This window comes from Rana temporaria, chromosome 3 (genome assembly GCF_905171775.1).
Source record: "Rana temporaria chromosome 3, aRanTem1.1, whole genome shotgun sequence".
In the NCBI taxonomy this organism is placed as follows: Eukaryota; Metazoa; Chordata; class Amphibia; order Anura; family Ranidae; genus Rana; species Rana temporaria.
Window position 1 is genome coordinate 82,405,017 of NC_053491.1, and position 14,384 is coordinate 82,419,400.

At 43.7% G+C, this 14,384-nt stretch overlaps 1 protein-coding gene across 1 annotated transcript in view; it reads right to left on the bottom strand.

Moving 5' to 3' along the window:
* OTUD7A (OTU deubiquitinase 7A) overlaps positions 1-14,384 on the bottom strand; it is a 220,696-nt gene that overhangs the window by 97,641 nt on the left and 108,671 nt on the right. The window contains exon 4 of the mRNA XM_040342822.1: positions 1,250-1,432. Within this exon, the coding sequence (XP_040198756.1) occupies positions 1,250-1,432 (183 nt within the window). The remainder of the gene's footprint in view (positions 1-1,249; positions 1,433-14,384) is intronic.

The window sequence follows — 14,384 nt, forward strand, 5'->3', positions numbered from 1 at the left end:
TATTTAGAGTTGTAACTGGTCCTCAATTTTTTTAGGGGGGAGAGAGTTTTAAACAACCAAAAAATTGAGGACCAGTCACAACTCTAAATAGGGACTGTCAATCACTGAACTGCCAGGGTGTGGAGGGGGCAGGAGCAGCGTGCCGAGAGGCTGAGCCAGCTGCCAATAAGGTGTCTGGGTAGATCCTGACATTAAAGTTGACATCCCTTTACAGTCTGGACCGGCTAAAGTTAACTGATTTTGGGACACAGAATAACAAGTGAAATAATAAGTGCACTCTTTTGAACCACGTGAGAAGTATGGCCATTTTTTAAAGACAGTGGCGGAAGCAGATGTGCACATGCAAATCGCTGGATCGGATGGGCTCAGGTAAGGAAAGTGTGGGGTCTGGGGGGCAGCTGCAGCACAGAAGGTTTTTCACCTTAATGCAAAGAATGCATTAAGGTAAAAAAACCTTACATTTTTAGAACCACTTTAAACATACTTATCAGTTAATAGATCAGCTCACCCTTTGCCCTTGCAGCCACTTACAAGCTATGTATTTTTGAAAATCATTTTAAACAAAGTTTTAAACAGGTCAAGGTGGCAACTGTGGTAACCCTAGGGACGATGTGGGGTTCGTTTGCAGGTAAGTGTCACATAATGTGCTAGTATGTGATGCATACGAGCACATCATGCCTTTACTTTGCAGGAAAGAAAAAAAGGGGGGAAAAACCCTGGAGTTTACTTCCTCTCTACTGATACGTTTGCAAGACTTCACTATTGCTGGATTGGGTGAAAATAATATACTGTAAGCTGTAGGGCTCAACTCCACTCTTCATAAATATAATAAAAACTTTAGACCTAAAACAAAGACAAACAAAATCCACCCCCTATCCCTGCTTCCTGTATAGCATCAGGCTCTCTTTAATGTGTATACAAATGTATATTGAAATGTCTTGGGTAGCAAAAATCTTATAAAAAGCATAAAAAAAGCTTGTCAAGATGGAAAAAATGGAAACTGTCAATGCCATCTAGTCACCCATATCCTTACTTCACTATTTAGTAAACCCAAGGCCTGGAACAAGCAGGCAGCCAGGGAAGTCGGAACACCTTACCTGTATAAAAAGTGATAAAAAAAGTTGTCAAAGACAGCTTCCATTATATCCACTCTAACCAGTCCCCTTCAATAGGTAGCAAAGTAAACAGAATGCTAAATATACAATGCTCTGTGTGATCATCATAAATTACTTCAAAAAAGCCACCGTACCTTGAGCAAGATCATCCTGTCTTTGGAGGTTTGGTCTGTCGATCTTGTTGATATGCTGGGTGATTTCTCTGTCCTGCTGCTTATAGTATTTGCCTTCATTAAACACTTGAGGCAAATTTGCTGTGTGCACCTGCCGTAGTTGTTCATAGTCACTTAGAGCAGCTGTGAGGTCCCAGTTCTTTCCTGACAAGTAGAAACGTTCGACAAGCCGATTAACAACTATACAGCAAGTGACAACATGTGCAGCAGTTAGAGAGACAGCTTGTGGCCTCTATTCATTTTCAATGTAATAGCATTAGTACAATATTTCACAAGCTAAGAAATAATTAAGCATTTAAATGGGTTGTAAAGACTAGTGACAAGCACATGTTTGGTCTGGACCTAAAATAAATCAGTCACTTCCGCCCACTGACACCTTAAGAATATGTTACCCCAACCTTTCATATTCCTGATATATCCCCGTCATACCATGTACTTGTGTTAAAGTCTTACTAAACCCAGGATCTGCATTCCCTATATCTGGTCTAACACAGTACAGAGAACATGGAAATGCAATTGTTTTAGTAAATATAAACTGCTAAATACCCTTTCTCATCAGCAGTATATAGCAGTCTTGATACTTCTATCAGTGTCTGGATAAAGCTTGATTTCGTACTGCACTAGCTGTCCTATCAGGATCCAGGACCCCTGACCCTCTATCTGGACAGTGCTGATTGGCTCTGTGCTGATCACATGCACTCTCCCAAGAATAAAAAAAATCTGTAGCAATACACACTATAAAAAGAGAGGGCCAGATTCAGGTACATTAGCGGCGGCGTAACGTATCCCATTTACGTTACACTGCCGCAAGTTTACAGCGTAAGTGCCTGATTCACAAAGCACTGACCTGTAAACTTGCGGCGGTGTAACGTAAATCCGCTCGGCGCAAGCCCGCCTAATTCAAATGGGGCGGGCACCATTTAAATTAGGCGCGTTCCCGCACCGAACGTACTGCGCATGCTCCGTTTTGAAATTTCCCGCCGTGCTTTGCACGAAATGACGTCGCCCAAAATAATGTTTTGAATGGCGACGTGCGTAACGTACTTTCGTATTCCGGGACGTCTTACGCCAAAAAAAAAAATTTGAAATTCGACGCGGGAACGACGGCCATACTTTAACATGGCTCGTCTAAATTTAAGCCATGAAAAAGCAGGCTTAACTTTGCGACGGGAAAAAACGACTAGAGACGACGTAACGAACGCGCGTACCTTCGTGGATCGCCGTAAAAGCTAATTTGCATACCCGACGCTGGAAAACGAGGCAAACTCCACCCAACGGCGGCCGAAGTATTGCATCCTAAGATCCGAAGGCGTACGAAGCCGTAAGCCTGTCGGATCTTAGCCAAATGCCGTTGTATCTTGTTTGTGAATTATAAATTAAGATACGACGCGGCAAATTTGAAAGTACGCCAGAGTATCAGCAGATACTCCGGAGTACTTCTTCTGTGAATCTGGCCCAGAGTATTCAGCACTGACCAGTGTAACACCTAAATAAAAAGAGCACAAATGATTGTAGTGCAAAATGCAGTGAAGAGCTTGACTGGAGACAGTGATCCCTCCACCTCAGTTACATAAGCCTCTCACCTCATCCACTCGACCTGTATAATGTCACAAGGTGGTACACCCAATCCGGGTAACAATCGAGATCCTGTACCTCTTGATGTACTCCATGTATAAAATGCAAAAGAAAAGATCTACTGCTCTCTGTATACCGGTTTATTTAAATAAAATGACAGAAACACTACTCACATTGTAAAGCACTCTCTGCGAGTGCCAGCAAACATGACGTGCAATAGTTACTGTCCACAAGTGATGGCCGCGGGTGACGTTGGACGTAGCTCCTCCCCCCATACGCGTTACATCCGTGGGCGGGACTTCCTCAGCGTGGGGTCGAGTCTACGCCGATGGCCCGCAATACTCAAATATATAACGTCATGGCAATCCTCAATCAGCCAATGCAGCAAATCAAAACCATACACACTAAACTGAGCGTGTGCAGCCTGACTCCAGTAACTCTGTCTTATCCAGACCTTTTTTGGAGTCAGTGGAAGAAGCAGAGGGTCCGAAAAAACAGGATTCACACCTATGCGAATTGAGTGCGGCTTAAACCGCATCCAATTTTCAGAACATTTCTAAATACATTAATTTCAATGAGGCTGGTTCACATATGTGCAATGCATTCGCACTACGCATTGCCGACAAAATGTGTGCGTTTTCTAGGCATTGCGGTGCGGCTCAGGTGCGAATTCAGGCCCATTATCTTCTACACATCCCCCCTCCCCCTCCCCTCTCCCAGGTCTCCAAATTCGCAGCTAAAACGGAGATGATCTGCTGAACAGCTTTCCTATCTTTTTGCAGAGATAAGGGAGCTGAAATTCGCACCGCACAAGTGTGAATCCGGCCTAAAAATAAAAAATAAAACTTTTTTAAGTTTCTATTATAATATTTTGCAAATAGGTAATTTTTGTTAATAAATTTGGGCCAAAATATATACTGCTACACATATTCCTTAAAAAAAAAAAAAAAATAGTGAAAGTTATTTAGTCTGTGTAAAAGTCTGCGCAAGTTCCGTATTCAGAAAGAACTTGCACCCTAAGTTACGGCGGCGTAACGTATGTGGTCCAGCGTAAGCCCGCCTAATTCAAATGTGGATGATGTGGCCGTTCGTGAAAGAATCCCAGTGCGCATGCTCTAAATTACGCCGCAAATCGTCAATGCTTTAGACGTGAACGTAACTTACGTACAGCCCTATTCATGAACGACTTACGCAAACTACGTAATCAACGGAAAATTCGACGCTGGCCCGACGTCCATACTTAACATAGGATACCCCTCATATAGCAGGGGTAACTTTACGCCGGAAAAAAGCCTAACGTAAACGACGCAAAAAAATGCGCTGGGCGGATGTACATTTCTGAATTGGCGTATGTACCTAATTTGCATATTCCTCGCGTAAATCTACGGAAGCGCCACCTAGCGGCCAGCATAAATATGCAGCCTAAGATACGACGGTGTAAGAGACTTACGCCAGTCGGATCTTAGGGAAATCTATGCGTAACTGATTCTATGAATCAGTCGCATAGATACGACCCCGCAACCGGACCCCGCAACCGGATGGCATATCCGGAGATACGCTGTCGTGACTGCTATCTGAATCCGGGCCATAGAGTTTACAAGCTGTAGTGCAAAATTGAAAATTGATGACGCCTGATGTACTGACGGCCTATCTCATTTCTTGAGGCTCTGAAATGTCAGAACAGTACAAATACCCCCCCCCCCCCCCCCACAAATGACCCCTTTTTGAAGTAGCATGTGCATACTTCCAATTGCACCCCAAAATACATTCTGATTATGGCGATGCCACATGTGTGAGTTTTGATCCAAATGGGTTAAACAGCTATGATAGCTATGTATACAATGTACATTCCTATATCTAAAGGGATTGTTCAACTCTTCAAAGTGCAAAGAGTAAAGCTATGATAATCCGTAACAGCTAAACTCAGTGATCAGTGGAAGGTAAATTATGATTGTTTCTCTCATTGTTGGTTGGGATCACACTGTATTCTTTTGTTATAATCCCATTTTCATCCACTAGGTGGCGGGCTGTTCATATGTCCATATACTCAGAGGTCTATAATAGGCTTCCCGGTAAGAAGAAAATCATTGGGTATAGACGAAGCTTTACTCCTTGTATGTTGCAGACTGTCTGAGCACTAATAATGGTAGAAATGTAAAAGCCTACCTAAAAAAACTATAAATGACTATGCATTGCCTGTGTATGTAGTCATTGGCCCAGATTCAAGAAGCACTTGCGCCCGCGCAACCATAGGTTGCGCGGCGCAAGGGCTTACTTGCTCCGGTGTAACGAGTGCTCCTGATTCAGGAACCTCGTTACACCGACTGCAGCCTAGGATGTGACAGACATAAGCCTCCTTATGCCTTCACATCCCAGGCGCTGGACGCCATTCACATTCACTTAGAAGCAAATGACGTCCTTGCGACGTCATTTGCCGCAATGCACGTTGGGAAAGTTTCCCGACGGAGCATGCGCTGTTCGCTCGGCGCGGGAGCGCGCCTAATTTAAATGATTCCCGCCCCCGGCGGGATCATTTACATTAGGCAGCCTTACGCACGGCTGATTAACATATCGCCCGCGCAATTTACGGAGCAATTGCTCCGTGAATCGCGGGCAAAGCGCAATATTTGCGTGGGCGCAGAGAAAATTTTTTGCTCTTTGCCCACGCAAATATTGCGCAATTCTACCTGAATCTGGGCCCCTGTCTTGTTTCACAATGAGCCAAGCAATACATATTTCTATTTATTATATAGACTTTTAAGTGTATCCCAATAATTGTTATTTTTTGCTTAGATTAAAGTGACGAGGGTTTGGAACCCCAGCAAAGTTTATTATACTGAAGTGAATTTTTATTAACTTTTTGGTCTTTTATTTAAATGTATTGCACAAATTTACTTGCACTTGAACACTAATGGTTGGTTTGGAGTTTTATATATTTTTATGTAATCTTTATACAATGTATGGAAGTTTGAGGTTATGATTTTATAGTAAGGTTTTCAATTCATTAATATTTATTGGCGCTGCATATACATTTTTGCTATAATTTATACCGGGTTCTCTTGATTTAATGCACCGACATTGATTTTGGGATTATTTTTCACTATTAAGCAAATTTCCAGAAGCGCAGAATAAGGTTCACACTGCCACGACTTGGGACGCGACTTGTGAGACCCCAAGTTGCGTGATATGTGAAATAAAATTATCAATGAGAGCTGTCTTAACCTCCATGGCGGTATGATTATGTCAGATTTTAGGTGCTAAAAAGCGGTACACTTATTTTGCATGAAAATTGGCGTTTTATATTGTAGGCCTGTAATTCTTAGGAATAACTCACTTAACCCCCCTGGCGGTATTCCCGAGTCTGGCTCGGGGTGGAATTTCAGGACCAAAAGCGGTAACCCCGAGCCAGACTCGGGATCGCCTCGCAGTGTCCACAGGCAGGGAGTTACTTACCTTGTCCCTGGATTCTGCAATGCCTCCCCGCTGTGTGATCGAGCTGTGTCTCCTCGCTCGATGTACAGTGCCAAGTGCCGCCGAGCTCCGTTCCCTGCGACGTTACGACGCACGGGGGCGGAGATCGGCGCCAAATTTAAAAAAGTAAATAAACACAATACATACAGTATACTGTAATCTTATAGATTACAGTACTGTATGAAAAAAATACACATCCCTTTGTCCCTAGTGGTCTGCCCAGTGTCCTACAGGCACTTTTATATAATAAAAACTGTTCTTTCTACCTGAAAACTGGAGATTGTCCATAGCAACCAAAAAGTGTCCCTTTATGTCAAAAGTGTTTTTTTTTAGACCAGCTAAAAAACAGCGATAATAAATTAGAATCACTTGCAGAATTGAGAGATAGTGATTTGTGGGGAAATTCGTCATCAAAAAAAATTAAAGTAATAATTGTTATTATTATTATTATATTATTTGTTATAATTATTTTTATTTATTTATTATATTATAATTTATGATTTTGTGTTTCAAATTTAATTATACCTGTGATGTCTACTAGACTCTTGTTTGGACAGATTTAAGTGAGTTATCCCTAAGAATTGCAGTGCTACAATATAAAACGCCAAATTTCCTTGCAAAATATTGGTACCGCTTTCAGCGCCAAAGTTTTTTCCCCCATAGTATACACTATAGCAGGGTTATGCAATTAGTGGACGTCCAGCTGTTGTAAAACTTCAAGTTCCATCATGCCTCTGCCTCTGGGCATCATGGTTGTGGCTGTCAGAGTCTTACTATGCCTAATGGGACTTGTAGTTCTGCAACAGCTTGGAAGTCGGCTAATTGCATATCCCTGCACTATAGGATTATGAAAGACCTGGGACACCTTTGGGTGCTCCAAGGAGAGCGATAAAGCAGCACTGTGGTTAACAGTGAGTGTGGCCAAACTGCTCTTGCTGTCTTCCTGACATCATCGACCCGCCAAACACCCAACCCAGTGATGCTAAACCTGCCCCCAGACAGCAGCCCACAGCTCCCAGATGGCAACAGACTTTTGTCTAACTATCTCAGTTACTTGGGGAGCCATAGCCCAGTCTGAAGAATGTGTCCGGGTTTCAGGCAGGCTGAAACCCGGACACATGATTCAAAACCCGGACTGTACGGGTGAATCCTGGACAGATGGCAACCCTAGATCTGATATTACAGGACGATTACCCAGGCATTCCCTGAAATTGCTTCAAAGTGGCTTCAAGTCAATTCAAAGTCACTTCAAGTTGCTTCTAAGTCTCTCCTGAGTCGCCTGGCAAAGTTACACTGTAAGTCGTGCGACTTTCAGGTTGCGGCAGTGTGAACCAAGTCTAAAGTGTGGTCTATTATTACATTTGGGTACATATTGTAAGTGTATTTCTATGTCTGGTAGTCATATGCGTGCATACAGCTGCAGCATGTACAAATCAATGACAGACTGACAGATGCGGCGGCTGTCTGCATGTAAGCGCACAACTAAGCGGTTACATCCTCACAGGGATGGATGAGCAGCCCTTGACACAGTCTGCATCCAGGGCGGCTTATCCATTCATATACACATGCAATCACGTGTACGGTTATGCCCTGTACACACAACCGTTTTTCTCTGCAAAAAAAAAAACAAACAACGTTTTTCCCGACGGGATTCCTCTCAAGCCTGCCTTGCATACACACGTTCAGGCCAAATACCGCCCGTCCAAAGCGCGGTGACGTACACCACGTAGACTGGACTATAAAAGGGAAGTTCCGTTCAAACGGTGCCACCGTTTGGGCTGCTTTAGCTGATCCTCGTGTTAGTAAAAGTTAGGTGAGAGACGATTCGCGCTTTTCAGTCCGTTACAGCGTGACGAATGTGCTATCTCCATTTTGAACGCTAGTTTTACCAGAACGAGCGCTCCCATCTCATACTTGATTCTCTGAGCATGCAATTTTTTTTTTTCCCCTCGGAAAAGCATACACCTGACCGTTTTTTTCTGGGAAAAAGTCAACCGGGAATCCCGGCGGGAAAAAAGAAAACATGTTCTCCTTTTTTCCCCGCAGTTTTCCTGTCGGGAAAACTGCGATGGAGCATACACACGGCCGGGATTCCCGGCTAAAAGCTCTCATGGCAGTATGCCTGTGCACGAGGCATAATATGCATATAGCCATACTGTCTGTCAGCCTGACTTTGATATGTACAGGCTGCTGACAGTGTGCCAATGAACACTTCACTACACTATGCACTCTTCATTTATCATCTTTCAATGTGATCTCCTCCTACCTGGAATATTTGCTGCTGTGCACATTTTTCTATCTATCTTCCCTGCACATTTTCCTCTGTTTAGCTTCCATTATTCAGATCTATAACCTGAGCTAAATGCCCATTAACACTGCAATACGGTGCCTTTTGGTAACACTTTCTATTCTTGGATTCTCTGACACATTGAGAAAACATTTACATTTGATCTGTGAAGTGGCACTGTGCACTCACATCATGGAGGAAAAAGACATCTGTTAACGAATAAGTGCAAGTTCAAAATATCTAAGATTTAGTACATTTATACTGCTAGTCTATAAAATCTCTCCTAGGATCATCAAGGACAATGCCAGTTCGGATTTCCTTTTATTAGATAATAAAGCATTCAGCAGGCACAAGGCTCTTGGAATACAGAGGTATATGAAAAGAAGGCATTCTCAGCAGTTCTGTAGACATACGTGCTCCCCAAGCTGGCTACAAGCAAGGAGCATGTGTGGTTTGCACCCATTTGTCTGAGCCAATTGGGCCCTATTTGGGGTTTTGAATTATTGCTGCTTTATACGTCAGATTGCCCCAAAATACCGCCAGATTCCCCCCCCCCCCCCCCAGCACTTACCTTTCTCAGTCAGCCATCCTCCTCCATGATCCCTCGATGTAGTCCCGCCCTCGATGTCGATTCAGCCAATCAGGTTACCAGTAACCAGACCTGGTGAACCTAATTGGCTGAGATGCGTGCCAGTGTTAACCAGGGAATGCACACCCCGTGTGTCCCCTGGTTAACTATTTGAAGCCGATTACAGCCCACAGGCTGTAATCAAAAAGCCTATCAGAGCTGCTGGCTCTAATGCCGCGTACACACGATCGGTTCGTCTGATGAAAGCAGTCCGATGGACCGTTTTCATCGGACGAACCGATCGTGTGTGGGCCCCATCGTTTTTATTCCCATCGGTGAAAAAACTTAGAACCTGTTTTAAAATGACCTGATGGTTAAAAAACCGATAGAAAAAAAACGATCATCTGTGGGCAAGTCCATCTGTTAAAAATCCACGCATGCTCAGAATCAAGTCGACGCATTCTCTGAAGCATTGAACTTAATTTTTCTCAGCATGTCGTAGTGTTTTACGTCACCACGTTCTGACACGAATGTTTTTTTTAACTGATGGTGTGTAGGCACGACTGATGAAAGTCAGTTTGAAAAAATCCATCGGTCCGTTTTCATCGGATGAACCGATCGTGTGTACAGGGCATGAGAGACACTTCCACAGCCAACCAGCTTCCATTATTAAGATGGCTGGCGCTCGCCAGGGTGCACGCCATCTGAATAGTGGGCAGCAGCGGCGACAATACATAGATTCATGCAATGCATGAATCTATGTATTGATTTCAGTGGCTGTGCAGGAGCGAGAGGGGGCGGCGCCCTCTATGGACGCACCGCCACTGGCAGAAGCCCTTTGTCCCTCCTGGCAGCCGTCATATGACATCCTCTGCTTACCGGCATTGCAGAGAGAGCGTGCACGCTTGCCGCATCACTCAGGACCCAAAGCGCGTGCCCGGTGGCCGCGATGTCCGCTGGGCAGTTGCGATTGCTTATTACAGAGCAGGGACACGGATCAGGCCATGTTTTACTATTCAGCACTGTGCTATTTTAACTGCCAATTGCTCGGTCATGCACCACTGTACAAAAATGTTTATAATTTTTTTCCCCACACAAATAGAGCTTTTGTGGTATATAAACACCACTTTTTTTTTTTTATTATTTGCTATATAACCGCTTGCTTACTGGGCAATAAAACCCCCTTCCTGCCCAGGCTAATTTTTAGCTTTCAAGCTACACTGTACCGATGACAGTTTTATCATTTTTGTCAGACAAATAGAGCTTTCTTTTGGTGGTATGTAATCACTACTGGGGTTTTTATTTTTTGCTAAACAAAAAAAAAGGGTTGAACTAGATGGACTTTTTTCAACCAGACTAACTATGTACTGTAACTATGTAAATGAATAAGAAAAGTGGAGGAAAGGATCAGCTAAGAAGGGAATTAAAACTGGAGCATGCTCAGTAGATGTAAAGCTAGTCTACCCAATCTTAGGCTGCAGAAGGGACACAGACAAGGACTGAACAGCAGTTTTTTTTTTTAAGAATACAGAAAACAAATTCCACAGTGACTGAGTATGAAAAGCATGTAATACAGCATGTACTGACAGATTTTATTGAAGTGTGTTTAAAGACACTTAGGCCCGGATTCAGAAAGAAGTTACGACGGCCTATCTCCAAATACGCCGTCGTAACTCCGAATGCGGGCCGTCGCAACTCGGCGCCTGATTCATAGAATCAGATACGCCTCACAGTTGCCTAGATACGAGCGGCGTAAGTCTCTTACGCCGTCGTATCTTAGTTGCATATTTACGCTGGCCGCTAGGTGGCCCTTCCGTAGATTTACGCGTTGAATATGGTAATGAGCTAGATACGCCGATTTAGAAACGTACGTGCGCCCGGCACATTTTTTACGTCGTTTACGTAAGGCTTTTTTCGGCGTATAGTTACCCCTGCTCTATGAGGCGTAGCCAATGTTAGGTATGGACGTCGGGCCAGCGTCGAATTTTGCGTCGTTTACGTCGTTTGTGTAAGTCGTACGCGAATAGGGCTGTGCGTAATTTATGTTCACGTCTAAAGCAATGACTATTTGCGGCGTAATTTGGAGCATGCGCACTGGGATACTTTCACGGACGGCGCATGCGCCGTTCGTTAGTTACGTCAATTACGTGGGGTCACGACTATTTAGCATACAACACGCCCCCTACCAGCCTATTTTGAATTACGTGGGCTTACGCCGGCCCATATACGCTACGCCGCCGTAACTTCGGGCGCAAGTTCTCTCTGAATACGGGACTTGCCTCTCAAAGTTACGGCGGCATAGCGTATATGAGATACGCTACGCACGCCTAAAGATAGGCATTTGTATCTGAATCCGGGCCTTACAGTTTAAATAATATTAGTACTGTAAAATTGGATGATTCAATTAAATTAATACATTTCTGATTACTTGTTATGGGTTGCTTTGTCTAGCATTCTCATTGTTATTTGTAATGCCTTTGAAACAAGCTAGTCAAATGGGACGCAAAACCATTATCAAATGAATGTGCTTTTTCATGGGTTTTTCATTGAATGATAACTTACAGCTATATGAAGCAATGTTTTCTAGCATTTATACAGTGCTGACATGTTGTAACTATTTGGGACATTATTACTTGATAGAAGACATTTAATGGAATGCTCTAATGGTCATCGGACAAAGGATTACTGGAGCACCATGGCTTATCTAAAGAAACAGCAAAGCAGAAGCTTTCTTTGTCCGATTAAAACCTTCTACTATCTGATAAAGGATGAGTCACTGCTGACTGAATTCTGAAAGAAATGGGCTAACCCTGAAAAAAAGACTTCAGGTGTGGGCTGTAAAGGAGAAGGCAACATGTTAACATGTAGTATTTCATATTTACCCGACTAAAATTAAAGAAGATGTTTTAATTTTATCTTAGCAGTCCTGAACATAATTCACTAAAGTAAGTATTTAGGAAACGACTATACATTATCCTTTAAGAAACCAGAAGCCACGTACTTTCAGCCTTGTAGGACAAAATTCTGACTCAGAGTGATATAAAATGTCCAAATTGTTGGCAGGATGTTGTTGGCACATACTGTCTCAGTGGCTTTACTTCGTGCTAGTGAACTCATAAAACCCTGGATCCTCTCATACAGTAACTGCCTGCAATAAGTGAAGCTATTACGGCAGTTTCCTTATTTCTCTTGGAAACTGATTTTGTTTTACTTTTTTTGAAACAACTTGATTAAACCGCGGGGCGGTTTTAGCGCAGCGAAATTAGCGGTAAAGCGCTATACCACCACAGCACCTCCAATACGTCCTTGCGGCGTACTTTGCCGCAATGCAAACTGGGATATGTACACGGACGGCGCATGCACCTGTTCGTAAAAAACGTCAATCACGTCAGGTCACCCCCCATAAACATAAAACACGCCCCCTCAGCCTAATTTGAATTAGGCGCGCTTACGCTGGCCACACTTACGCTACGCCGCCGTAAGTTAGGAGGCAAGTACTTTGTGAATACAGTACTTGCCTATCTAACTTAAGGCGGCGTAGCGTAAATACGATACGCTACGCCGCCTTAAAGATGCGGCGGTCTTTCTGAATCCACCTAATAATCTATTCATATTTTTCACAGTTTTGCAGCTTAGATGGATGCTACAACAGTACAGAAGAGTAGAATTAATTTGTTTCCCATTTTTTACCCAACTATATTGTGGGGTATAAGGAAGTGGTAGCTATGGTAAAAAGGAACCTGGGCATGCTAAATGTCATTTCTGATTAGCAGAAGGTACTGTTGGAAGGAGTACGCTTTGCTGGTAAAGGAACACCTACTTTTTGCTCAATCATTTTATTGAACCCAGTTTGCGTACTACCTCTTGTTTATCTGCTGCAAGTTTTTTCAATACTGTAGACACAGGGGGCCATATTCTCAAAAAATATCCGCCTGCTGTGCTTAGGGCACTTACACTCCGCTGTCCCAACTTACTGGAGCAGGTGTTGTATTCCCCAAACACTTGCTCCATAAGTTGGGACAGCGGAGTGTAAGTGTCCCGGCGTAGCCTGGCGGATCTCCAAGGGGGCGTCTTCTATTCAAATGAAGCGCGCCCCCGATGCGAAAGAACTGGGCATGCGCCGGGCTGCAAAAAGCCCAGTGCGCATGCTCCAGTTCTCGGCGGAAAACGTCAATGACGCCGACGTGTGCGTCATTGACGTAAAGTCGTATTCAAGAACGACTTACGTAAACGACGTACTCGACGAAAAAACACGACGGGGACCCGACGCCATCCGTAACATGGCCTACGTGAGACTTGCGGAAATTTAATCCTCCATATAGCAGGACTAAATTTCCGCTTACGCAAACGACGTTAGCGACGGTTACGCGACGCGAACTCGTTCGGGAATCGGCGTAGAAGGATCATTTGCATATGCAAATGACTCCTTCATGTAAATGCCATCTAGCGGCGGCCGGCGTCATTGCATTTAAGATCCGCCAGTGTAAGTGACTTACAGATGGCGGATCTTAAGTGTATCTATGCAAAAATGATTCTGAGAATCAGGAGCATAGATACACTGGCCAAAAAAGGGAGTTACGATGGAGTATCTGACTTACTCCATCGTAACTTCACTGAGAATATGGCCCAGGAGATTTAAAGCCTTGTACACACGATCAGTCCATCCGATGAGAACGGTCTGATGGACCGTTGTTGTTGTTTAACCGATGAAGCTGACTGCTGGTCCGTCGCGCCTACACACCATCGGTTAAAAAAACGATCGCGTCAGAACGCGGTGACGTAAAACACAACGACATGCTGAAAAAAACGAAGTTCAATGCTTCCAAGCATGCGTCGACTTGATTCTGAGCATGTGTGGATTTTTAACCGATGGTTGTGCCTACTAACGAACATTTTTTTCCCATCAGTTAGGAATCCATCGGTTAAATTTAAAGCAAGTTGGCTTTTTTTTAACCGATGGTTAAATAACCGATGGGGCCCACACACGATCGGTTTTGACCGATGAAAACGGTCCATCAGACCATTGTCCTCTGTTTAACCCATCGTGTGTCTACGAGGCCTTATGCCGCATACACACCATCACTTTATGTGATGAAAAAAAACGACACTTTCTGTGAAGTAAAAAATGACGTTTTTGAAACTTAAATTTTCAAAGACGAAGTTGCCTACACACCATCGTTTTTCTCACAATGTTC